The following is a 27062-nucleotide window of genomic DNA, read 5'->3' on the forward strand; positions in this document are numbered from 1 at the left end:
ATCCACAGGCTATAAGGTTTGTCTGGTTACCAATGGTTAAAATGCAGAGGATGTATCTTGGGGGTATTTTAGATCTCAAGGTGAGTATGAGAAACTTATAATGTGGGCTTTTAAAAATTGGACTTTGTCAGTGGAACTATGCTGGGGTTCAGTCTGCCGGGACTGTCTGGATCTTCAACAGCTAGCTCAGCTTGAGTCAAAATTAATCTTGTGTTGCATATTCTACCTATTCATTGTCCTTTAATCTCTGAAGTATCGTTACTCATGATGAGCGTGAGTACTTGTATCCAAGAGCAGGTTTGGAGGTTTCTGAGGTTTGGAGGAGCAGATTTATGAGTTATTATAAACACCTCTTTGTTATTGTGATCTCTCCATGAACTAGGCTCCAAAGACAACTGAAGCATCTTCCCTTTGCTTCACCTCTTCATTCAGTAAGCTGTGTCAGTAAAAGGGTATCAAAAGGGATTAACCTGATCATAAAATCTAGTTACATAAGTAGAAAACTTTATTTTCACAGAGAGAAAGCACATAAATGCTTGCTGTTGGAGTCAATAATATTCTCATCATGAGAAGCTAGGAGGAGTAGTAATCCATTGCATTTTGTACAGGGCTCAGGAGAGAAATTAAACGAAATATTCACATTCTGAGATTTGTGGCCCATGAACTGGTGGCAGCACAAATAAATGTAGTGTCTAATGAATGAAACTTCTTCCCAGGTGGTTGAAGACAGACCAGAAATGGTTTTCTAGGTAGTCAGTGGAATGGATTCTGTTTGGAATTGATAGAAGAGAGAGAGTGTCAGATCCCTGGTATGAATCACTCTGGCCCATTAAATGTCAGAGCTAGGTAGATTTACACCACCTCAAAGGTCTGAGCCATAATCGTATGGTTCAAACTGGGCAATTGTGTTGTGTGGTTTGTTTTTCCAGGCTACATGAAAGGAGGAAGCTTTGAGTACTACTCCTTCACCTCCTTTTTGTCAAGAAGGAGAAAGGCGAGGGCAACCATCTCACATAAATGAAGCTCTGTATGATGACACAGTCATGGATGTGCAAGAACTGTCAGGGCAAATACAAGTTCCATTCTCATTTGTGTTGGTGCCTTTACCCCACCTGGGCTTTCAGCTGGTGCCCAAGGGCATAATGTTTGAGCTCAGTTCCTTACCCCTTGCTCCTCACCAAGGAGATTTAGACTGTAGAATCTAGATTTATTAGAGACCTGTGGCTTTGGCAGATGTCCTGGATGGAAAATTGTACTTTGGTTGGGATAAAGAGATGTTAACTTTATTCCTGAAAGCCAACATCAGGTTGTTTATTTTGGATCTCAGAAGAACAGAGGCAATTTCAGATTTATTTCCTCTTTTGGCAGAAAAATTCGAGAGTGAAGGATGGCAAAGATTACAAACCAGCCATATTAAAGAAAAGTGGATTACAGAAAGTTTCCGCTCTGTTGATCTTATCTGTAACATTATATGTTACGTTGTCTACTTCAGCCTTACAGGCAAATCCAACAGCTAAGCCTTTCCTTCAGTCCCAAGGGTATGAGCTCTCCCAAGGGCAGAGTGTAGAAAATGGGGCTGAGAAAAGGCTTTACTCTTGATTGAGTTCTTCCTAACTGGATATTTTATGGGGTGGATGGGTGCTGTGCCACCTGAAAGGAAATCTTTAAAGCAGCTTATCTTTCCAAGGAAGATTGTGCTATGAAGGACAACATATACACCAATTTGAGTGTGTTATCAGCCCTCTTTGTCCTTATACACAGATTAATTCATGGTATATTGTAGGAAGTGCATTGAAACATGCTTAAAGTACTTGGTCTAGAGTGAAGAGAGGGACACTGAATTGCTGGGTGACTTTGGGAAGCATTGTGGGATGGATTTGAAGATTGAAGCTTCTGATTTTTGGACACAGCTCATTTGAGGTGTTTTAGCATGTTTGAGGACTTAGAGTTGGATTTCTGTTGTTATTCAGAGCTTTCAAAGAGCTGTCCCCTGGGCTGTCGTAGGGTGGACACTCAAGTTTGTGAAGTGTAGAGAACACCTTTGAGCACATGAGCATTGCTCCCCAGGTTCCTCCTTTAACATGGCAGATATTTTCTGTCCCTGAAGAACTGCATCAGTGCTGGTGAAGGCTTTTTCACTGTCATTAACCATTGTCTGCAAGGAACTGCTGGGAACTGAAAAGCTGAATTTCGGCATTTTACAGTGTCTCTTCAGCAGATGGGCACCTCAGTAAATGGACAACAGCAGCTCCTATATCAGGTGACAGCTGAGTTGTGCATCTCTTTAAAAACAGAAATCACAAATATATTCAACCAATGCATTGAATCACAGATGTGGGAGCAATTTCACTTTTTCACATGGAGAGCCCCAAAAGCACAGAGAGGTAAAGGGATGCGGAAAACAGGTGAGGAAGAAAAGGCTGACAGCATGCCATGTATTACTTAATTTACACTGGTATTGTTTTGCTTTTATTATTTTTTAGCTGTTTTTTTGGCAAATATTTCACCTTCTCAAAGGGTAAGTGGATCAGTGAAAAGCATGAATAGATGCTGATGGAGACACTTCCCTGGGTTTTCTAATCATCTTCATGCTCACCAGTGCCATTGGAGATGTGGAATACTGAGGAATGATGTTTGTCACGCTTTGCTACTCCACACATAAGCCTTTCTGATTTGCAGCCATCTGCTTGTAGGAGTTGGTGAATGGGTAGAAATAAACCAAAAGAAACCTTAGTTAAGGACATAAGGCAAAACCACAAGGCAAATACAAAATAACTTTCTAAACCTGAAAAGAGGTATTTGGTGGCAATCATTAGGAATTAATCCATGCAATTTGCATCCCTAAGACCCCTACCAGGCCAAATCAGCTTTGGAGTCCTGTCTGTCAGCTTCCTGATGGTGAAGGTTGTTGCCTTCCAGTGCCTCTACAGCAGTGCAGGCAAAGGGCAGGATACTAATGTGCATTGACCATAATGTCCTTCTCTTGAAGACAAAATAAGCTAACAGCTTCCTTGCTTAGACAGATTCATTAGAAAACTCTTTGAAACTTGTCTTTTCTAAAGGGTGTTTTTCCAGAGGGCAGGTTGTACCACCAGGTACCAGGTGCTGAGGTGAGTTCAGAGGATTGCCTCTAATTGTTGCAGTAATGAGGAAAGTGACTTTCTTTTCCTTGCAGCCAAAAAATTATATCCCAACTTGTGGAAATACGAAAGAACTTGTTTCTTCTCTGAATGTCTAGCACAATCCCCAGTAACCACCGTGATTCAGAGGCAAGCCCCTTAATATTCCTGAGAAACAGCTCTTGGAAAGTATTTCTGATTCAGAGAGTGCGATTTATTAATTACAGGCTTTTGTATGCACTTAAGTTATGGTGCAAAATGAAGCTTAAGAATCCCTTTGTTCATGAAGTTCAGGTGCTCATCCAGGCTATGTTCCTGACGCTGGTGCTTCTCTAAATGTTTTCTGCATGTGCTAGTCTTCTCAGGCTAGTACTGCTACCTGCAGACCAGAGAGATACAGCATTTGCAGGTTGAGCGCTTTCTGAAATCGGTTTCTCTAGTCCCGTTTATTAGATTTCCTTCCTGGGGTATCACGTCAGTGAACAGCTTTAATATTTCTTTTACAGAAATCAGCTTTATCACACAAATGTGCAGCATCTTTTTGGTTTTGTCTGCAGTCAGCCAGAATTACTGTCATTGTTAAATATTCTTCCTTTGTACCTTTTTTCTGGCAAGCCCCCCCCATCCTGTCTTCCTCAGTGTGCACATTAGCACTGAACCACACAGAAGGCAAATGGGTAGCATCCTTCATCCATCTTCTTCTGATGTTTGCCGAATAAGGCAGGCAGAAGCTGAGGGAGTAAGTGCCCAGTTTCTTCCTCAACCTGAGCATTTCCTCAACCCCAGCAAGATTTGTGAAGCAAGGAAGCAGTTATATCTGTCAGTGGTTTGCCTGGTTGATCTGGAAACAAGAGACTGTTGTTCCCTTCATTCTGTCTGCAGACAGCAGCAGTGCTCTGAGCAAAGGGTTGCTTTTTTTTTCTCCCCAACTGTATCAGTTGATGTAAAAAGTGCATATACATAGAGATACATGTACATACATACATATGTAATCTACAACTAATCTTGCTTCTTTTGTGTCCTGTAAACAAAGCTGTTCCTGATAATAGTCTGACTTATCCAGTTCCTTTCTTTCTGAATCACACTTCAGCTCCTATCTATGCAGGATCTGGAAACGCATTTCCAAAGTGAACCGGGTGCCAGGAGAGTCATGGGGAGTGCTGAGAGTATCACAAACAGCTCAGCTGTTGTTACTAGGAAACAGTTGGGCAAGGCTTTCGGTGTTGCACCCAAGGCATGGATGTAACCTCTACTGTTTACTTGCAGGCGCTCGTGTTAATGCCAAGGACAATATGTGGCTGACTCCTCTCCATCGGGCAGTTGCTTCAAGAAGTGAAGTGAGTAAGGTTTGGTTACCCTGCTTTTGCACATGAACTACATGCTGGGGGAAAAAGCAAACCATTGAGAGCTGCAGTGAGTAGCATGGTGACACACTCAGGGAAGCATTTGTAGTGTGCAGGGCCTTTAGCATTGCAGCTGGAGGCCAGCTTTTACATTTAGTTATAGCTGCTTTTAAGCCTGAATGTGATTGATTTTCACCTTGTGGAATGCTTTACATTACCATAGCAAGTCATACTGAGCAGCCGTCAGCTGGAGTGGGTGACCAGGACAGAAATGGGATAGAGTCTGCAGGGGCTACATCATCTTTAAGTGGTGAAATAGAGGAATAAATCCATATGCATGTGTGCATGCTATGCGTGTGCCAGGAGGGAGTGGATATGTATGTGATCCAACATGTATTACCACATAGTTTGTTTTGGTTAATTGCAGTTCCAGGCATCCATTAGGTTTTCTGTTAATGCATTTGATTCACGCATAAAGAAGGGTTAGCCCGTATTTATTCTACTTGACAACTAGAAGTCTTCTGGCATCGTGTTTTACTTCTTCCATTGCTATCTCAAAAAGGAGCAGCAGTAAGTATCAGGAATGCAGTTCAGGCATGACTGTTCTCAACTGCACCATTATTCTTGGCTTTCCATTTTGGACCTCCCTGTATACTTTCATCCTCCTAATACTTAGTTAAGAGTGAGCCCAACTGCAGACCAAATTGGCTGCTGGGGATGAGGGGAGGAGTTGTAAAGGAGACAGAGGTGGCTATCTTCCAGAGATTGATGGACCCGAATCACCTCTGTAACAGTCCCAGTGCTTGCCAAGCCTGGAGGCAGGAATCCTGCCCTCGCTTCTGAACTCGGGCGTTGTTTGGCTGCTGGCTGAGCTTCCCAGCTGCTGGCATCCACTGAAGCCCTCTGAAAGGAATATCTGATAGAGTATGAATGCTGTAATGAGGCAAAATACAAAAAGCCATGTTAGAAAACAAAGGTCAGACTCAAACCTTAAAACACAGCCACAATCTTTCTGATGCGGGAATTACACTGTGCTTGGTTTCTTTTTTTGGATGTGTCAGAGTGCGTGATTTTCATTGTCAGTGGCAGTTGTAACAGAAAATGTATGTCTTTCTGTGGGTTTGTTCTCATCTTTAACTCTTTGTCAGCTGAAGGCCAATTGCACAATGAGAAACTGTCTTTCATTGTGCCAGCAGTTCTGTACCTCAAAGTGAGTACCCAGGTACAACAGAGAAGCAGCAGGGGAAGGCACCAGCCTTTGATGCCTTTTTATGGTCTGCTGTGTATTTTATAAACACACATAGCTTTCTTCTCCTGGTCTTTTTTGCTTGTTATTTGTATGATGATTGCTACTTTTGGTAATAACTTTGAAACAAGACTCAGCGTTGCAGGGGCTTTCAGTACTGCTTTTACTTTACTACACAAACTAACAAGTGTGCAGCTTCAATATAATAGGGTGAAACTGATAGTGATAGTAGTCAATAGCAGTAGGTGAATTCATAGTTCACATTGGTAGTAGAAGAGGAATTCATGATCCAGAAGTTGACCAGTAGTGCTCAGTGTAGTTTTTGAAGTGCCTGTGAGCACAGTTACTTTTAGAATGGTCACCTGCAAGCTTTAAGTTTTATTATCAATCTCTTACTACAAAGCTTTCTTACTACAAAGGATTCAGAAGCTGTCTCCTTGCACTTTTTTATAGGTTTATTAAAAGCATGAGCCCGTTTTTACTTAAGACTTAATGAGTTTTCAAGTGGGCTTTAAGTATTTGAAATGTTTATTTACAAACCAACAACCCTCAGGTGTGTCTGTGTAGGACTGTTAATGGATGTAGCAGCTTTCAGCCTTATGTGCTTTGAAGAGATTTCACTCTGATAAGTTGGGATAGCTGTTAGAGACTTACACCATAGCTGTGGACTGCATGCACTTTTAGATATGTTAATAAAAAGGGATAGCTCATGCTCTCACAAGCAGTAAAATTAAAACTTCTCCAGCAGGACTTTAACATCTTGATCCCAAATCTGATGGAGCAGCAGATATGTAGAAGTAAACAAAAATGTGTAAATGGTTGCTGAGGTTTTTTTAAGTCTAAATATTTTCAGCTTATACTTTCTGCTCCTTGCTATTTACTTCTAAAAATTCTCCTTTTAACTTTTTAGATTTCCTCTATTAAGAGCCAAAGTGCATGAATTTTCCTGCTGACTTCATGTCCCAGCTGAGCAGGTCTCCAATGAATTGCATTTACGACTTTTAGAACAGTAGACCTGTGATTAAAAACCAAAATCCTGCTGAGACATCAACAGTGATAAATCATTATTGGTGGTGTAAGAGATGCAGTGTTGCTAACTGAACAAATCTGTTAGAGGACAGTTTGAGAGATGGCTGTAGAAAATGAAATTGCTGAGATCGGTTGAGGATAAAGAACTAAAACTCCTGGTAATGGATGTACTGTTGTTACAGACTGCAGGCACTCTCCTGGGCCATTCAGGATACAAAAGTGCTATATAAACACACTGTATGTGTTTGTCATTCAGTAAGATTTTGTTTGGGCTTTCCAGAAAACTTTTCAGTTTATGGCAAAAGAATAAGGTACTAAGTAGGACTAAGGCTCTCCCCTGCTCAATCACAACTTACCAGCTGTGAGTAGTAATTAGAAGACAAGGCTACTTGAATGCTACCGTGTCCCAGTGGTTCTTTTGTATTATGTTTGTAGGGGAAAAAGGAAGAAACAAAATGGAGTTTTGAGAGAGGCTTGTTTTTCCATCTGACTTGCTCAATGGCGAATGCATGAATAGAAGAAGAAAAGAACTAATTGTGAGTTCTCCAGTGAGACAGCCTCTCAAGAGAAAACAGGACATTTTCTCACTGGGAAATATTCACTTTTAAACCAAAAATTAACTTTAAAAGATGTTTTCTGGTCTCAGGCTGACAGAATGGATGTTGCTGTGAAGACCCTTGGCCTGCACATAGCCCTCAGGGAGGGAAGGAATGCTAATGCTAACTTGGGGACATCAGCATCTACCCTTGCCTGTGATTCTCATGTTTTTGCAGAGCTAAAATCTTGTTTTCACATATTCTGTTTTATTTTCTCCTTTTTCCTGTTTATAAATAAAACTTACAGCAATTTGCTATGATTTTACTGTCCAAAATCATGTGCTTTTTATTTTGTAAACAATCTCTGTAACAGTGAGTTCAAATAAGTACATGTATTTCTTCAGTGAGAGCACGATTATGGTGGTGGAAGTGCTGAAGGTTAACCAACTGAACAGGCTGGGCTCTCTGCATAGGCAGCTTTGTATATCTGAAAACCAAGTTGAGAAAGTTTGATTATGAGGACACTGCTTTAAATGAGAGCAGAGGTGATGTGCCCTCTGCTATTTGAATCAACAATACCATTTCACTAGCCTGGAAGGTTGTTTTGGTAAATGTTCTTTTTCCCTCCTCCTGGCCATGTCTGATATGCATAAATAATATGCCTAGGTAGTATGATCGAGCTGTCGAGGTGTTCCGTGTATTTATTCAAACTGCTTTGCAATAGACTCGTATAATGATTTGGGTTGGAAGGGACTTTTTAAAGCTCATCCAGTTCCAACCCTCTGCCGTGGGCAGGGACACCTTCCACTAGAGCAGGTTGCTCCAAGCCCCTGTGTCCAACCTGGCTTTGAATATTTCCAGGGACGGGGCATCTCCAACTTCTCTGGGCAACCTGTTTCATTGTGTTACCATCCTCATAGTAAAGAATTTCTTCCTAATGTATAATCTAAATCTCCCCTCTTTCAGTTTTAAACCATTGCTCCTTGTGCTGTCACTACATGCCCTTGTAAAAAGCATGGATATAACTGTGTTGCCATTGCAGGAAGCAGTGCAAGTATTGATTAAGCACTCGGCTGACGTCAACGCTCGGGACAAGAACTGGCAGACACCATTGCACGTGGCAGCTGCAAACAAGGCAGTGAAATGTGCGGAGGTCATCATCCCCATGCTGAGCAGCGTCAATGTCTCTGACCGAGGCGGGCGGACAGCACTGCACCATGCGGCGCTGAATGGCCACATTGAGGCAAGTTGTTCAAGAGATCAGTTGATTTCCCAGTTCAAACAGTTGACCTGCTGTGCTCAGGGATATGAGCCCCGTATCCCTGACCCCAACAACTGCTATCATTCAGCTGCTATCCAAACTGTGTGACAGGTTTCCTACCTGCCAGAATGAGTCAGGGACTGGAAAGTACCTGTGCAGAGCCAGCACGCAAGTGAGGTGTGCATGCAGATTTGCAGAGCTGGCCGTGCCACAGGCTGGCAACTCAAGTGTGTCCTTGGCTTTTTTGAGCTTGACTGCCCGTGAACATGAGTGACAGAATAACAAGGGAACGCCAGTGGATTCATTTCATACTGAAGAAGTGTTCAGCTACGTGAGCTCCAGTCAGTCTGCTTTTCTAATTAGTCTTCTATAAAATGTGCTTCTGTTTTTCTACTTATCTTATGCAGGCAAAGCCTTCCAGCCTAATTACTGTTTCTACATGAAAAAACCCCACATTTTTGTAAATAAAGCCCCTGTGTAAAGGGTTTTGCTGATGTCTTTAGGTCCAGGTGCAAGGATCCTATATGCCAATTCCACACCTGAAGATCTTGATATAGAATAAAAACTCTTAGACTTGACCAGTAAGCTTCCGTCAGCAAAAGTTGATCAATTGTACTATAACTAAAAAAAGGAAGAGGAATGGTAGTTCCTGTAAAATTATGATGGTATTTGGCCTTTAAAATACTGCACTGTAGGAAAGAGATAGTAAAGCTTGAGTCTAACCATCATAATCTAAAGCTCCTGAGCTTTTAGATAGTGTATATCAGAAATGTTAACTGAATGTATGCTGTTGTTAGCCTGTCTCTGTGGCAAAGCAGCGCACAAGAGGAATTTGTCACCTAGCTCTGTAATTCATTATTTTAGAATGTTTTGCTGAAAAAGACAGTTGTTGAATGTGCTTTCTGTTCTATGCCCTTCTTTTTCCCCCCGTATTTTTCTTATGTTTAACATTGGATGATTGGCTATGGGGAAAGCAGCATTTCACCTTCTAGCAATGCTATCTTAAAAGCCAGTGTCATACGAAGCAGCTTGGTGCCTGTCCACACCACCATAGCACATGGGAATTTAATAAAAATCACCATGGCATGGCAAGAAATAGGAATTCCTTGTGAAAGATCATGCGGATTTTAGGGTTTGTCACCTCAGGGTCTGTAGGGATCTTGTCCTAGTCCACAAGATAACCACTTAAATTGGTTTTAGGAGCAGTGTTTCTCTTCCAGGCCTGCTTTTCTTCCAGGTTGTTTGCCAAGCTGAATTTGAAGCACACTGGTGTAGCAGCACCCTGCATGCTCTCAGCCCCCTCTCTGGACACAGAACTTGTCTGGGTTACTTGTGACCATCACCAGTCCCTGTCATTAATGTACTCAGCTTTGAACAGTATTTGTGTAATTCACAGATTAATCATTCAAAAGCAGGATTTTGTGATCCCAACTCTATTGCTAGAATTATTTGTTATAAACTGGCTAATCTACAGGGTTGGTTTACTTGTTGTTACTTCTAGATGGTGAACTTGCTCTTAGCCAAGGGAGCAAACATCAATGCTTTTGACAAAAAGGACAGAAGAGCTCTTCACTGGGCAGCGTACATGGGTAAGGCTTGCACTGTTGCTCCTTCTTTTTAATTTCCTGTTCACAAATCAACAACATGTTTTAAAATGCACAAGAGCAGACCTGGCCATGGAAAGTGAGTGTTATATTTACCCTGAAGAGGAAAGGGTTCAGCTGGTCTAAATACATACTGTCCGTTTATGGTTTTACAGCTGGTGAGGACTTGGCTGTGATTTCCTTTCTAACACGGTTAATTGTGGTCTTTTTGTGTTGCTTTTTTCATTTTGGGCTTTCTCTCCTGACTCTAATTCCAGCCTGAGACATGTTTGGGCTTGAAAAAATACATTATATTTGTTATATTTGTTTCAGGTCTTGCTAAAAACTGTTTTATATAAAATACAGATAAATGCAACCATAAATTTTGTTGTTTATCCATGTTTATAAGTAGCTAAGTTATGATATTGTTAGGAAGTGCTTCATAGGCTTTCTTCCTGTTAGGAACAAATTGTTATCTTTTATTCTAGAAGGGACAAGAACAACTGATCTGTCTATTCAAAACATCAGTGATGTTACCAAATATTCCTTAATTAAATCAATTGACCTTATCATTTCTTTCAAGTTAAAGGAGGCTTTATTACAGTGGGGCATTACAATTTAAAAATACCAGAACAAGATTGCCTGTGATAGCGGTCACGCTTGTCCAAGAGCTTTCGTTGGCCAGGCAGTATGTTCCAGATAATAACTGGTGAGGTGCTGTGTGCCCTCAGCCAGCAACTCTTTCATCTGACCTGTCAAATCTTGATGTTAATCTTGGCACTTTTGGAAATGAGACAATAGGAGATTTCAAACTGTGGGAAAAGCATATTATGCATTTTTTGATGTACACAGACAGATGGAGGGACTCTTGCCAATGAATGTGATTTGGCTTTTGAGCTAGCAAGCTTTGAACTTCACTCTGTAGAGGTGAAAGGACTTACATGGTGCTGTGCAATTCCACCTCTCTTTTGCTCTTAATTCTTTTCAGTAATGCATAATGTACTTTTCAAAATATTTAGATAACATTTAAGGCCTAAATTAGCAAAATTATTTAGGAGCCTGTGGTGTAATTTTGACAGAATTTAGATAATGAGACCCAAGCATCTTATCCTCATGTAGTTTCTTGAATGCTTAAGTATCTTTGGGCACTTCAGACTTTGTCTGTAAGGTGTCCTAGGTCCTGCACATGACCAGAACTGCCTGTCAGGAAAGTGCTGTACAACTCAGATGGTGCACAACTTTATGTGCTGCTTGCTATAACAGATTTTTAATTCTAAGACAGCTTTGCTTCAACGTGATGCAATAAGGACTATTCCTCAGTTGGCCTTGATTTAATATTGGTGGTTAGGGCACTATCATGGAAAGCAGGCCAGTCAGTTTGAGACCTTCAGGAAGAGGAGGAAGCTGGAGATACTGGTGGATTATAAGTTGCATTTTGAAATGCTTAGGTCTTCCCCTATATTCTGTAGGGAGATCCTAAGTCAGCGGTAGGCATTTCACTCCAGAAGACAGATGTCACATTGACCTGGCAGTCAGCTCTCAATCTCTGTGACATTGAGGCTGTTGCAGTTACTTTAGTTTGCAAACTGAGTATGTGTGTATAGACGACGAGTTTAGATTCAGACATTTTTAGACCTATATTCAGGATTTTTTGCACAGTTTTGTGTTAATGATACAGTTTTGAAGACTCAAAAACCTGATCCAAAGATTGTGAACTCAGTAGAAAATCTTGTGTTTGTGTTGGTAGGCTTTGGATCAAATGCTGCACTCCCTTGAAATTTAGCTTTTTGTCTCCTCAGTTGTGCTAGAAAAGAGGAGATACCTTCATTTTTATCATTTATTAAAGTTATTTTGTATTGCTAATGAAAACCAACAAGTGTTAGAAGTTACGTTTGCAGATGACATCAACAGGATGCTGTTTTGTATTGTCACGCTCCTGTGCTCACTGTTCTTTCTTTAACAGGGAGAATAAACTTCAAACTGTTATTTTTAGAGAAATAAATAGGAAAGAGGTGTTGTTTTGTTCTTTTAATGACTGGAAAACTAATGCAGGAAGGAGAAATTTGACACATCTGGTGATGGTGAATGCATGGATTTCTTGACAAGGATTAGGAACATCTATGAAAATGCTTTTTTTCTGTTATAAAACTGTGGCTTTTTCACCTATTTTTTCTCCTTATAAAACTTACAGCATTGTGAAACAGCAGCAAAAGGGGCAATGCATTAACAAGAAAGAAGTAATCTATGAGAAGTGATGCTGTGGGATGGTATATTCATTGATTACTATCTTTCGTCTTTTGAAGGTCACCTGGAAGTTGTTGCCTTACTGATTAATCATGGTGCAGAAGTGACTTGTAAAGACAAGAAGGGTTACACCCCACTTCATGCAGCTGCATCCAATGGGCAGATTAACATTGTGAAACACCTCCTTAACCTGGGGGTAGAGGTATGTGGTAATGTACTTCCATGTTGCTCCATATTTGAGGTATTATTTTCTTCTTTATTGTGGATGCTGCTGCAGATATTGGAAGATCTTCTAAAGAAAATTGTTCCCATTTTCTGTACCACCTTGTGCTTCATGTGGTTTATTAGTGCAAAAGCCAGGAAAACATTCTGGAATAAAAGTGTCTGATATGGACAGTAAGTTCCAGGCCACCTTGCTGAAGAGATCAGGAAATACATGCTGTTCCTGCAGAGGAAGCTGGAAAAATGAAATTTCCCTTGGCTCAGTGTTCCCCTTGATATGATGAATGGTTGTTCTCATCATATACGCTGCAAACTTCACTAAACAGCAGTTCAGGCTGTTTAAGTTTAGGACCTGTATTTCCTCTGTAGCTGACAGAGGGAAGGAAAAGATTGCTTTAACTCTGGAAAAGAACTTTTTCTTAGGGTACAGACTTCTCTTAGTGTAATATTGTCAAGTCAGTGGTTCAAAGCAGCAGTAAGATGACCAGAAGAGCCTGCACTGGTTAATCAGAGATGTCAGATAAAGCCATCACATTTGCCGTGGCATTTTCAACTGCCAAAAAAATGTCAGAAGTCCATGTTCACAGGCTCTAAACTGTGCAGTTGAAGGGGAATAGGTGTTTCCTGTTATTACCAGTATTATGCTCATAGCTACGTTTAACTTCCACATTCTGCATCACTGGGGGTGTGATCTTTGAGAAGCCTTATTTTGTGGAAGGGTATTCACATCACTGCTGGATCTTTTGTACAATCTGTCTCGTCCTATTTTACAGAACAGCAGTTGAATACAAAGCCGGTCATCAAGAAGTAACATAATCTTAATTACATCTTTATAATGCTGAGCTACCGAAAGTGGTTTCTTATTGAAGTGTAAATGTCTGTGCAGTTTCACCTTCCCTTCACTCGGACACCTTCATTCCCTTCCAAAAAGAAATCTGTAAAAACAGTTCTTAAGCCTGATTCTGTTCACAGAAACTCTATAGTCAGTGTTTTAATTGCTTTTTAATAAAGACTGTGAGCTTTTTATTTATCCTACTTACATGTAAAGGCTTTCCAGCTTTTGTCATCATCACTATCATTACATAGCCCTGCTATCATTGTAAGCTTCATACTGGCTTTTAGAAATGGCCAGTAGGATGAAAAGTTAATAAAAGCAAAGGTAAAGTATTCCAAATTAACCTCTCTGGGAGTATATTTTTGTCGATGAAATTTGCTGGTGAGAAATATGCCCTGTGACAGGTCAAGCCTCCAGGTATTTCCATTTGCAGTATGTGATGTGTTATGTAAAACGATTAGCTATGTCTGTAATTTTTACTACGTCTCTTTGTCTCATTTTAGATTGATGAAATGAACATCTATGGAAATACTGCACTTCACATTGCCTGTTACAATGGTCAGGATTCTGTTGTTAATGAGCTGATTGACTACGGTGCTAACGTAAATCAGCCTAATAATAATGGATTCACTCCCTTGCATTTCGCTGCTGCCTCTACTCACGGAGCACTGTGTCTTGAACTACTAGTGAATAATGGGGCAGATGTTAACATTCAGGTAAAACTTGCATTGCAGCTCTTTAGTTTTACTTTATCCTGTTTTGCATATCTCAGGAGATATAATAACTCTAATAACAAGGACAGCATGGCTTTAAATCCTTGATGGAAGTACAGTGATGCTGAGGAAATTAATCATTAAATTGTTTCGATGAGATTGCTTCCCAGCAGAGGAGCTCTCAGTACCTTGATAAATATAATGACAGCTTTAAACTCTAGGCCAGCCACTCACCTGAAGGCATGAATCACTACTAAAATATAGTCCCAGGAGCTCTATCAAAATGTTATCTTGTGTAGCAGTGGTAAGTGAAGGAACTTACTTGCTGGTGTTTTCCTTCCACTACAGTATGGATTTAATTAAACCTGGTTCTAAAGAGTTCCTTTTGATTTTCCTGGGAAAGTAAAATCTAAAAGTTGTTTATTTACCTGTTTTAGAGCCTGAGTTTATGAAGTCTGATTCTTTTAGGATACCTGAATGTTCTTGAGATATAATTGATGCATCTTGATGAAGCTGAAAGGGCCTTGCTGTTAACCCACAGAGGGTACTGATATGCCTAATGGAAGACTTGACATCTCTTGAGTTCATATAAGATTTTGACTGCTGTACTTTAAATTGTGTATTTCATTTTTGCATCTGTAAAACTGGTCTCTTAGCATTTAACGTCTTTGACGAGTCCCTTTAGATCAGTAGTCAGTGCATTATTTAAACTCAGAATTATTAAAATGAAATGAGGGATTGTGCTAGCCAAGGAATGCAAAATCCCCAGGCCAATAAACACAAAGTGATGTGAGTAGTGAGACTGCTACACTTCCCTTGCTGTTTTGTCAGCTCCTCTGCTTCCCCTATCTCAGTTTCTTTCCCTTGAACCAAAAACATTAATCTTTACTGATTGTACCTTTCCTTTCATATGCCTTCCCTGTTTTCTAATGGTATTTTGTAGACATCCTATTTTTGATTGCATGGAAATTTATTAACCAGAACTTTTTAATAGAATGGGGTTTATTCTGGAATGTATCTATAAAATACAGATTGATAAACAGTATATAATTCTTGAATCCCTCAGAGACTGTCCTACTTAATTTTATGCTTCCTCTGTTAGGGAAAATATTGACTGAATTGGAAATGTTACTTAAAAATAGTATTAAAGGATAATATGTTACAGATCTGTAGTTTCTAGCATGTATTGTGTACAGTCAGGCTGTAAAGTCATGCTCTACTCCAGCCCCTTTGCTACTCATTGCTGAAGAACTATTTAACTTGTATGCTTATACCTTCTGCATTTATCATCATGTATAGCTTCAGTCCTACAGACTTTTGAAGCCAGTGGAAGTTTTGTCTGTAGGATGTTGAGCTGAGAGACTTCAAATTGTTACCACTGCTTTACATGCTAAATGATTGGGTTTCTGTTTTGTTTCTGTTAGAGTAAGGATGGGAAGAGCCCACTGCACATGACAGCTGTCCATGGGAGGTTCACACGGTCGCAGACCCTCATTCAGAACGGTGAGTTTCTGTGCTTGTTTAATGACTCTCCAAAAGATCAGGCATTTCCAAGGTTGCAATGTTCAGTTGTTCTCACCCAGGGTGCCAAAGGTCTGCTCTGAGAGCTGCTTAGCTCTCCATTGGCTTCTGGCTTTGAGCTGCACTGCAGCTGTCATTCCAGCATGGCATTCATTACAAGTTGAGATTTTGGTTGTTAACAGAATCCCTTATTCCTTCAGCTGACAGTGGTCCAGCTGATCTATTGTGATTCTTAACCTGAAAACAAGAGTTCAAAGCTGTATTTAGGTCTTTAGCTGAGAAGCAGGCACAACTTTCTTTGTCAGATTACTTAAAAACTGGAAAAAAAACAGTTGCTCTCCCTTGAGAGCCCTGGTGCTCTTAGAATTCGGACCGTTTTCTCTGCCCTCCGCTCAGTAACTATTTTTCTCACCTCCTTTAGCTCTATGCCTTGCCACTGTCTTCATTAAGTGTTGAATAAATAATCAGGAGGGTGGACCAGTGCCAGCCTGTTTGTTCTGGCATAGCCAGGATTCCTGATTATCAGTCATTTATCAGGTATCTGCTTTGTCCAAGAAATCTACAAAGTATAACAAATATTATTGTTGGAGATCTGGCAGAGGCCTGTTTCTGATTGACAGAGGCTGCTATTACTGCTTGTTTACTTACGCTTCCCAGCTTTGGCCACTATACCAGACAGGATGGTCTGTGGTTTGTGGTTTGGTTCTGTTGTTTGCCAAAATCCCTAACTTGGAACCCAAGTGTGAGATATTGAAGATGGCTGAACAGTTACACTGTAAATGTAGTGACACCTGTATTTACACACAATTGTACGTTAAAATGGAGGTCTTCGGTACATCGTGCTTCTTTCATGTCACCATGCAAACCGTTGTCGTGTCTCTTCTTGCATAAGAAAAGTAGTCATAATAAAAGGAGTTTGGGCAAACTGAAGAAACTGTGCTTTAGTGCAAATTTTAGCTGTTTAGTCAAACGTGGTCTCTGACTTAGAGCTGTTGTTTGCTCTCTGTTGGATTTGTGTGTGGAAGGACTGGAAGTTCTTCATCTGTCATTCACGCTTCTCTACTCTTCTTCAAGCTACTTGGGTTTCACTTCTTTCTTTCTTCGTCTGCCGTCCCTCTAATTTTAGTGTTGCGCGCAGATCTGGTTGCAAGTGACTTTATGCCTCATTGCCATGGGATATCGTGGAAGAGAGAAATGTCGGTGACTTTAAGAAATGGAGTTTCATTCTCTCGATTCCTGGCTGCTGTCTCTAGTGACTTGTAGAGGAAGAACTGATTACCTTTAAATTGGAAGATTGCAAATGTAACACCTATCTTTAAAAATGGTGAAAAAGCAAAGCTGGGGAATTTCACATAGGTCAGCCAAAAATTCTGACATCAGCAAATGCACAAACTGTTTGTAAACACTTAGGAGTGGGCAATATCTGGCATAGATTGCTCAAGAGCAGAAGATGCCAAAACACCCTTATTCTCTTCTGCTGCAGGGTAGTAGGCTTTGTGATCAAAGCACAGTCCTCTGGCTTTACTGACCTTACTGGAACTCTTCTTGTTGCAGTTATGACCTGTTATCTCCTGTGTATAGTGGACATGCAGTAAATATTATCATATCCTGATGTTAGCAAGACTTTTTATATGTTTTCATAAAGTATTCTCATAGAAAACCAGTGGGGTATTAAAATGTCACAGTGTTGGTGCATAACTTGTTGAAAAACTACACTCAGAGATTAGTAATAAATGGATTGTTGTTGAAATGGAAGGTGTAGTGAGGCAGTGTTCAGTTTCCCTCCTGGACCTGGAACTATCCAGTATTTTCATTAACAACTTGGAGAGAGGAATAGAAAAATGTGCTTTTAACATTTGGAGGAAACACGAAGTTGGAAGAGACTGTTAGCTTGGCAGAAGGTGCATTCAGAATGGAAAATGATCCTGTAAAATTGGAGACAGAAGTTACAATGCAAGTAAAGCAAAGCCAAGATCCCGCACAAGCAGGAGTATCCATCGGACAAGTTCAGAATGACAACAGCTGGGTGGGTGGCAGCTCCTCAGGAAGGGTTCTGGGACATGCAGAAGGTCGGAAGCTTGTGACCAGAAGTCAACAGTGCCGTTGTGCTTAGAAAAATGATCAACAATGTACATGGTGCTGTGCAATGTACAGGGGTGTATAGACAGGAGTGTAGCCAGTGGGCATGAAGTAAACATTTTGCTCAGCTCAGCGTTAGGAGACGTCAGCTCTAGTACTGTTTCTGGCTTTTGACATTTCACTTCCAGAAGGATGTGGGCCAGCTGGAGTGCAGCAAACCTGACTTACAAGGAGAGACTGAAAACGTTACAGTTCCTTGGTCCAAAAAGAAAACAAGGGCCTGATAGCAAACTTGTGTGGGTCAAAAACTGTGGCAGAGAAGAAAGAAATAATATATTTTTCCTGCTTGTGAGCATAAACCACAAGATGACAGGTTTAAATTGCAACAGTTCTACTTAAGCACTGTTTGGTTGTTCTTTGGTAAGGCACAGAAAAGGCACACAACAACCTGCTTGTTGTTTGTAGTGTGTTCCTGCTGGCCTCTGGAGCAAGCTCTTATTTAACATCGACAGGTAAGGTTGAGTGGCAGTGCTTTTATGAATGAGGGCGTAGTTTCAGCAGTTTATTTTGCTAGTTTAATTCAAAGCATCCATTTGTGCCTTTAGAGGAGCAGCAAGTCTGAGTCATGTACTTGACCGTGGTATATCATCCTGTTCACCTATTTCCCACCACTTTTCTCCACCACTGTAGCTGGAGAGAGAGGTGAAGGTGCTGCTGCCAGATCACATTCAGTACCAGTGGGTGACAGCTGGCAGCTTGCTGTGTGCTGGTTCTTGGTCTCTGAAAATTAGTGTCTCTGTGGCTGGATTGGTGATGCTGCACTCACTAGAGAGAAATAACATTAGTGGTCACTGGTTCATGCTTAATCTGTCAGTGTTAAACCGTATGAAAATGTTTTTTGCAGGAGGGGAAATCGACTGTGTTGATAAGGATGGTAACACCCCTCTACATGTGGCTGCAAGATACGGACATGAGCTTTTGATTAACACCCTCATAACCAGCGGAGCTGATACTGCCAAGTAAGTGGCTGAAGTGGAGCTGTTTCTGATGATCAAGTGTTATGTCCAGTGCCTGGAAACACAGTTACTTCTCAGGTTCTGAAGTGTGAAGGTTAAAAGGGATAAGTATAAGCATAAGTGTGCTGTACTTCAGTGGGTGACATGAGGCTAATAGATAAACACTTGGGAAGTGTGGAGGGAAAGGAAACCCTGCTAAGTTCCTATTGTGCCTATTTACATGGTTACAAGTACTGCTTCTTTTTCCTGCAGCATTGATGTGGCACAGTGGTATATAACATACACGAAAGATGTATGTATGTAAAGTGCATCTTGATCGCATAAAGATATAAGAAGTCCATAGCAATGGATTTGTACAGGAAACATAACTGAAAAAAATTCAGATGCTTTCCAAGGGTATTGTGAGCATATTGCTTAGTATCTAAACTAGCTTAATGTTTAGTGGCCTGTCAGACATGGTGATTCATAGAATCACAGAATAGTTAGGGTTGGAAAGGACCTTAAGATCATCTTGTTCCAACCCCCTGCCATGAGCAGGGACACCTCACACTAAACCATGCCACCCAAGGCTCTGTCCAACCTGGCCTTGAACACTGCTAGGGATGGCTTATTCTTTGGTTTTGTATCTTTTGGTATGACATAGGATAATCAATATAAATGCAGTATTGCAAAGCAGATGTTACTAAATATTTCTGATCTCAATAGCAGCAGAGCCTGTCTTGATGTGGCATGGTTTCTGATATTCAGGTGGCTGAAATAATAGGACTGCTTTTATCTGATTTGTGAGTTTGGGAGTCTTCTTTTCAACAGAAGGACCAGGAATTGAAATTGCACACATTTCTAAATGCTGTTAGTGCTTTCTACTTCAGTTCAATTCTTTTGTCTTGCCCATGTGTCAAGACTGCACCCACAGTGTGATAAGCATTGTCAACTCAGACATTAAGAGTACCTGAGTATTGGCTAGTTATCTTCAGGTTCTTATGATCTGTCAAAGGGAAATAGCAAACCTGAATGTAAAGAAAGGGGCGTAAGACCAAAGTAATGCAATTTCATGAGGGATATTTGTACCAGGTGTTTAATAGCAGCATCTGATTTAATGAATGTCAGTTTTTGGCAGCTACCTCCACATGTCTCTAAAATATAATTTAGGAGTTCTCTACCTAGAACCTACCATAGGAACTAGTGATGTTTCTTGACTTGCCTAGTTAGGAAAACTTGCTTGCAGATGCAAATGAGCTGGTTTGGATTTTGAAGATACTTGCAGCTTTTGGTACTTACTTGTTTACTTGATGGTGTTTAAGAAAGTGGCACATTTGCTCGTATTCCTTTATCAAGTACCACTGTCACCATGCAAACTGGTGTGGAACAGCTCTTCAAATGGCCTGGATAATGAAATTCCACAGGCTTCAGCTAACGTCACTGGGGTTTATTAACATAGCCAGAATGAAGATCCTGGTGTCTAAATAGATGTGTATTTGTCCTAGCTCTTTCTTCAGTACAGTAATTCTCTTATCTTGAGGTTTAAAGGGAAAATGAGATGCAGTGGGGTAGTCCACTCTTGGAATGAGGGTTATCCAGTCAGAAATTTCTATTTCACACTTGGGTGACTGGAACATTGATCAAATTAAATACTTCTTCCAGCAGCAGAAATAAGTGGTGCAGGAAGTTGTCTCTAAGATATCAGACAGATCCAAATGATGCTGCTGTCTGTGCTGAACAAGGAGCATTGAAATGCTGGGAATGGGCTTTCATATGTGCTACATGTAAATAACTCTGGCTGAGCTCCCTGAACTGGCTGTGACAATTCTGCAGTGTTGTTAGCAACAACTGCAGACAGATCAGTCAGCCTTTAAGGCAACTGCATTTAAAGTGGAAAGTGCGTAAGTGATGGGAGGAACCAGTGTGAACAGCAGTACAGAAGTGTGACACTGGTTAGCAGATGTGCAGATAGTGATTTTTGATGGAAACTGGCCAAACCGTGTGCTGAGTGGAAATCTTGACCTAAAAGAAGGAAAATACTGCTTCAGGTAACTAGGTGGAGGAAGAAATAGAGAGAAATAGGAGTAGGAAGAAGCACAGCAATACAGAATGTACAATGTTAGCTTAAATAAATGAATCCACAGCAGAAAAATGCAGTCTGTTTATACAGATACAGCAGTTTGGTGGAACTTGTGCTGTTCCTTTCAAAGAATAGGCTGTCAGGTCATCTTTTAATATATTTACTCTTAGATGTAGATTGCTGACACTGGCAAAATTAGAATCTGTACAGCACCACTCTGTAGTGTAGTGCAGCAGTGAGGAGGACACATTTAGTGTGAAGACAGAGGAAAGATGAACCTGTGGGTTCTGGAAACCGTAAGCTTTTTAAAGACAAGCCAAACTTAGTTAAACACATTTATGTATAAAGTGTTGGAGAGAGTAAAGTTTCTTTATAAACACCCACCTTCATTTTTGTCTAAAGCTTTGTAAGATAGTATGATTTACTGTGAGTCTTGCAGAAAGACAAGTTCCTTCATCTTTGGATCCCTATCTGACTTCCTTTTCCACAAGGTGATCATACTCACCCATCCACCAATTGTCTTCCAGAAATGAAGGGCAGATATGAATCCATCTGCTGTTGTTCAAGAGTTGTAATTTGTCAAAAATACATCTGCTGAAGCAGGCAGGAGATGCTAATCTTGTTGAGATAGTTGGTTTCAGAGGCTCTGTGTTTATGTGCACTTGGAGGACTGCCGGTAGAATCTTATTTCTAGACTAACAAGATGCTTCTTACAAAACAATGCTAAATGACAGAAGCCAGGATGTCCAAACCCAAAAGTCTTCTGAGACTGTAAAGAGTGGCGTGCTTAGGGACTGAACTGGGATCATTTGTTGATATTAATAAAAGCTGCTGAGTGCTAAGCTTGTTTGAAAACTATGTGGTTGCCTGATGGAGATTTAGCCTAATGATAGATGCCTACCTATCATTTTTTTGCCGAGCATGTCTGCTGTGAGAAGTTCATATTGTAATTGAAAAGAGTCATGTGTTGAACAAGGGGAAAAAGTGAAAAGGAGCATGAGGAGAGTAGCTGGAGCAAATAGGAAAATCCGATGTTTGGTTCTTAGGACGTGGGAAGAAAACTGCGTGTGTCATGGCAGCCTAAAGGAAAGTGTGAAGAAGAGCCTTCAGCTACCCTAACCCCAGGGGAGAGAGAGGGAAGAAGTGGAGGCTTTGAAAGCCCACGTAAGAGTTATCTAAAGGATGTTAACTGCAGGAAAAATGGGTTTCAGAAAAAAATACTAAGAAGATTTAGGCATTTACTTATACCTCAGAATGGGAGTTGCAGTATCCGTGGCTGATGCAGAAATTTGTGCATCCCACACCAGGAAATTGACTCCAAGCAATATCTGCTCTCTCGCTTCCTCCTTTACCTTGGCTTTCGCCTTGAATTTTTAGAAACCTTCCTGCCACATTCTGTTCAAAGCCTAAAGCCAAGATATTGCTGTATCAGAATATTTTTAACTCCCAAGAAGGCTGCTAAGGAAATACAGATAAAAATAAATGGCAGGAACCAAGGAAGAATCTTCCTTGAAAGGATAAAAACTATTGCTTTTGAGGAAGGAGCTTTTCATGTGTCATGTCTGTGTGTAACCTGCATTTCCACGTCACTCTGTGTAATGAGGCTGTTGTGCCTTTCAGGTGTGGGATCCACAACATGTTCCCTTTACACTTAGCAGCGCTGAATGCTCACTCAGACTGCTGCAGGAAGTTGTTGTCATCGGGTAAGTAAATCCCACAGTGTCTGTGGAGCTCCAGTAGTGTGTGTCTCTGCTGCTTGTGGCCCCTTTTGTACCCATTGTTGTGGATTGTTCAAGTGAAAGACTTCCTGTGCTGCTGTGTTGGCCTGTGTGGTGTAATGTACAGGAGCACGCGAGGCTTTCCTAATGGCATGCTGGTACTTCCTCCTATCCTGCATTGCTCATGCCCGAAATTCTTTTCTCCTGGCAGATTTAGAGAGTTTATATTCATTCACCAGGAGGAGGGAGGAAATTGAGGAGCCTTTTTCCAAACTGTAGGACTGTGAGAAACTGTCTTGGTTTGGGTTCTCTTCCCCCAAGGAATAATTCAGGAAGTTACCCCCTTGGTTCTGCACTGTTGTGGGTATTTACATCTCACTGTTGATGATGTATTCTAGATAGAGCTAAAGCGTGTCTCTGAATTTGAAGAGAGTAAAGGAGTAAGGCTGGCCAAAGCTCTGTGAGCATGAGATGGGAAATGAGTGAAAAGTGTAGCGTTGAGAGAGCAGTTCTCAGGATCCTCACCAGAGCCCAAAGCAGAAGAAGGAGCTTGCTGACGCAAGTGTTAACAAAAGAGCCATCATCAGGTGCCAAATCCCAAGTTCTTTCTTTCCAGGCAAGAGCTCCCATGAATTAAAAAGTCACAAGGCAGATCATATGCTTTTTCTAGAAAATTGCTTTGTTACTATACACCTAAAATCTCCTACAGTGACTTTTTCCCCTAAACTTGAGTCCTGTAGGATAAAGCATGGAAAATGGTAATTGCATACTCATTCCATTAAACCTTGGTGTGTTTTAACCTTGACCAGTAGATCTGAAAGGAGGAGCAGCAGCTCTGGGTGACCAGATATAATTACTGCCAGGTTTATATCCTTTGGCCTTGTGCACCTTTGAATATCAACAAGTGCTCCTGGAAGCCTCTTTTCAACCTGAAAACCACATGCAATAAAAATGGCCCCATTTCAAAATCTGACTCTGTTTTTTCTTCATTTCTTCATGTTTTCTGTCTTCATGTCCTGCTCTTGCAGTCCTCTTGATAAGTATCTGCCTCATAAATGCCCGTCACACTGTTTTAAATAGGGATGTGGCGAGGAGAGCTGGATGTGGAAATAGATGCTCGTCGACTTTGCAGCTCTTTTTATAGAGCTGCCAAACTGGATGGAGCAGCTGCTCGCCGTTCCCCTGACAACCTCTTTCTGACTGTAGTTGCTTGTGTTCTGTTTCTTTCCCAACTAACTGATTTTTCTGTCTCTGCAATGTTTCTTGTGGTTTAACTAGGACAAAAGTATAGCATAGTGTCCTTGTTTAGTAATGAGCACGTGCTGTCTGCAGGCTTTGAAATAGACACCCCCGATAGTTTTGGAAGAACGTGCCTCCACGCTGCCGCTGCAGGAGGGTGAGTCCACTGTAGCTGTTGTCAGTTATTTTGTGGCTTCGTTGCAGGTTTGGTGCCAGCCAACTTGACTGTGCCATCCACAGAGGAATTTATTGTGATGCAAGGGAAGCAAAGCAGTCTGATGTCAAATTTGGGTCTATTGAGGTTGTCTTTTGCCACTGCCCTCATGTAGGGGTTGCTTGCAAAGTAAAGGAGATGGTCTGATTCTGTCTACTGCAGAGAGCTGGGCAATTTGAAGCATGGCTTTCAGGCATAGGATAAAACTTCTTTTCATGGCCTTCAGAAGACTGCCTCAGCTTTAGATGGGGGTACTGCATAATCACCCAGGTCTGTGTTTTGACCACAACCATTGCTGAGGGCCAGCAGTCAGCAGGAAATCACCAGCACCTGGGACAAAGTGAGTAAGGAAGAGGAGCTGTAGCTCCTGGGATGCTGCTGGTAGGGGAATTATTCCCGGCATCCACCTTTGGACTGTGTCCTTGTCTGAAAATGCAACAGTGCCCATCATATTGAAACCCTGGAGTCTGAACACAGCTCATCTCCCTCTTTCCCATTTTTCGGGTGCAAATTGAAAAGATACTAAAAGAAAATACAACAAGGCAAAACAACAACAAAAAAACAACCCTAGAACAAGCAAATAACCCTCAGCCTCCACACTGAAGAGGCAAAAGACTTGTTCTCTCAGAGTGATGCATTCCTGATAAGTGCTGGGAGGCCAGAAATAGCAACAAATGAAAAATGAAATGCATCAATTCAAGTTGTAAATGTAGCATCCAGTTAGTTTAAGTATTTCCAAGTAATTGTCAGTGGAGTGCTGTGAAGTTAACCTAGCAAAAGGACAGCATTTGGCAAGCATTGAGTTTTGACTCTTCTGTTGAGTACTTTATGGCCCAGTAAACAGCTGAAATGAAGCCTTGGCTAGAGCCCAGCTTGGATTCTCTGTATTTATAGCAAGCAGAAATGGTCATCCACAGCAAGCGCTTGGCGGTCTTTCTGGAAGTTGGTTCTTCTTCCCAGTGAACCAAAACGAGTATCACAGAGTTTTTTATTATTACAAAAAAAATAATAAAATCGGTCCAAATACTGTTTCTGTCATCCTTATGGTGTTACCCTTCATGATACCTCTCTGACATTAATAGCGGGGGTATGACTGTTACTTGGATGGAGATGATTATGGTATAGTTCAATAGCGCTGTACCCCAAAAGAATAAGAAAAACCACCTGGAAGTCTGAAAGAAAAGGAGAGGCTTTGTAAGAAGCAAAAGTGGCTTGTGAAAATAAACCATATTTTTCCAGTGGTTTACTGCAATTGTCATCACTAACAAGTGTTTTTATTTTTAGTACATTGTGGTGAGTGTTCTGTAGCTATTTTATGCAATAGCAAATTAGAGTAGGGATGAACGTATGCCAACATATTGCATCCAGTCTTCTTTTTTTCCTGGAGCTGGAGCTATAGAAAAGGCATTCATTTTTTTCCTGGCACATGCCTGTTACTCCGATTATATTAATGGGAGTTGCATGAGTACTAGGAAAAGAACATGCTTCAAACGCCTGCTCATCTGATTGTGAACACCAGTGATTTATTGTCCCTATGAATGACAGGGAGTGTTGGAAAGTGCTGCACTTATTTATGTCATTTTCTGGCTTGGAGTCATATATATATTCACTTGCATTATAAAAGATGTGAGAGTTGAGCTGTTTTGTTTTCTATTAAAAATCAGCTGGCTTTAAAGATGAAGAAGCAGCTATGATGGGGTGAATTCCTTCAACAGATACAAAGGAGTCCAACTCACCCACTTATATAAATGCAATATTGATACGACAATCACTTCAAATAGCTATGCCCCTTATTCAACCAAGCGCTTACAGATGTGCTTAAATCTGTCAATAGTCAACGAATCATGTAAAAAAAGTTACCTTAGGAGTAACTCTTGTGATTAAATCTCACTAAGTAAACAGGATTTGAGCAAAGTGATTACTGTTGACTGCTTTGCTGAACGGGGGTGGAATTCGTTAAATGTCACCTCTTCATTATTGGACTGGCATTTTACGAGCTAGCAACAACTTTCCCCTAAAATTCTCTTATAAAATGCCAGTTCAGTGCGGGAAGCGTTAAGAGTACAGCTCCCATTGCAAACCTCCAAACACGCTGAACTCACATCACATTTACTGTGCTCTATTTGGAAAATGAATTGTTTTTCTTCTGCAAAAGGGAAGTTAAAGGTTTTCTGGAAAAAAAAAAAGAATTAGCTTTTTAAAGCTTCATGTTCTGTTGGATTGAATTTCACATTGCGTTTGGCTCTACTTTGGTTTTGCATGGCAAATAATACAAAATAGAGGAACTCTCTCATTTTGAAGGCAGGGAGCAACACAGATGTAAACTTCTGGTTTGTTCATGTTTTGTTTTCTTTCCTTCTCTTTCCAGTAATGTTGAATGTATAAAACTCTTGCAAAGCAGTGGAGCAGATTTTAATAAGAAGGACAAATGTGGGAGGTAAGTAAATGATGAAGCTTATTTTAAAAAGAAAAGAATCTAGAAGGCAGGGAAGAAAGACTTGCGTCAGTCTGGAAATCATATCTTCAATGAAAAATGACAGTGAAATAAAGTAGGAGTTTGGCCTTCCCTGCAGAACTCTTGCTGCCACAGTTATATGCCAGACAGACAGGTGCAGACTTCATTAAATACGTAAAAGCCATCCCACCCTCTTGAGTTTTCTGGTTTAAAAATATCACAGGTTCATTTTTTTTCCATATTGCTGCTCTCATTGCCTAAATTCTTGTGCTTGTGTGTCCAAGACAACACCTGGGTTACAATGGGAGGATTGCTGTGATTTGACGTTCTTCTCTGAGGGGTTTTTTCCCCATACGAAGTGTTGCTATGCCACCTAAATAAGATGATGTGAGGGACACCATGCTTTGCTCTGCCTCCCAACTGGAAGAAAGTAGCATGTATGCAGAGCAACAGCAGAGGCTGTCACTGGAAATAGGCTGTTTGCAAAGCACAGGTTGATGATGTGTATCCTATTAGGCTTTGTAGGAGCACCAAAACTTCCTATTAACACAGTGTTTTGTTCAATTTCCATAACTTTGCATTTCATCACAGGAGCACAAGGCACTGCTGGAAATCTGTAGCAATGCAGCA

General features: G+C 40.9%; 1 protein-coding gene across 1 annotated transcript in view; it reads left to right on the plus strand.

Annotated features, from left to right (window-relative positions):
* ANKRD44 (ankyrin repeat domain 44) overlaps positions 1–27062 on the plus strand; it is a gene marked incomplete at its 5' end in the record, with an annotated part of 69390 nt that overhangs the window by 9695 nt on the left and 32633 nt on the right. Inside the window, 10 exons of the mRNA XM_080621328.1 lie at positions 4386–4456; positions 8316–8516; positions 10036–10123; positions 12421–12563; positions 13922–14134; positions 15556–15634; positions 18636–18750; positions 22427–22509; positions 23857–23920; positions 26346–26414. Coding sequence (XP_080477454.1) covers positions 4386–4456; positions 8316–8516; positions 10036–10123; positions 12421–12563; positions 13922–14134; positions 15556–15634; positions 18636–18750; positions 22427–22509; positions 23857–23920; positions 26346–26414 — 1126 coding nt within the window. The remainder of the gene's footprint in view (positions 1–4385; positions 4457–8315; positions 8517–10035; positions 10124–12420; positions 12564–13921; positions 14135–15555; positions 15635–18635; positions 18751–22426; positions 22510–23856; positions 23921–26345; positions 26415–27062) is intronic.

Source organism: Psittacula echo (assembly GCF_963264785.1).
Source record: "Psittacula echo genome assembly, chromosome: 6".
NCBI classification, from domain to species: Eukaryota; Metazoa; Chordata; class Aves; order Psittaciformes; family Psittacidae; genus Psittacula; species Psittacula echo.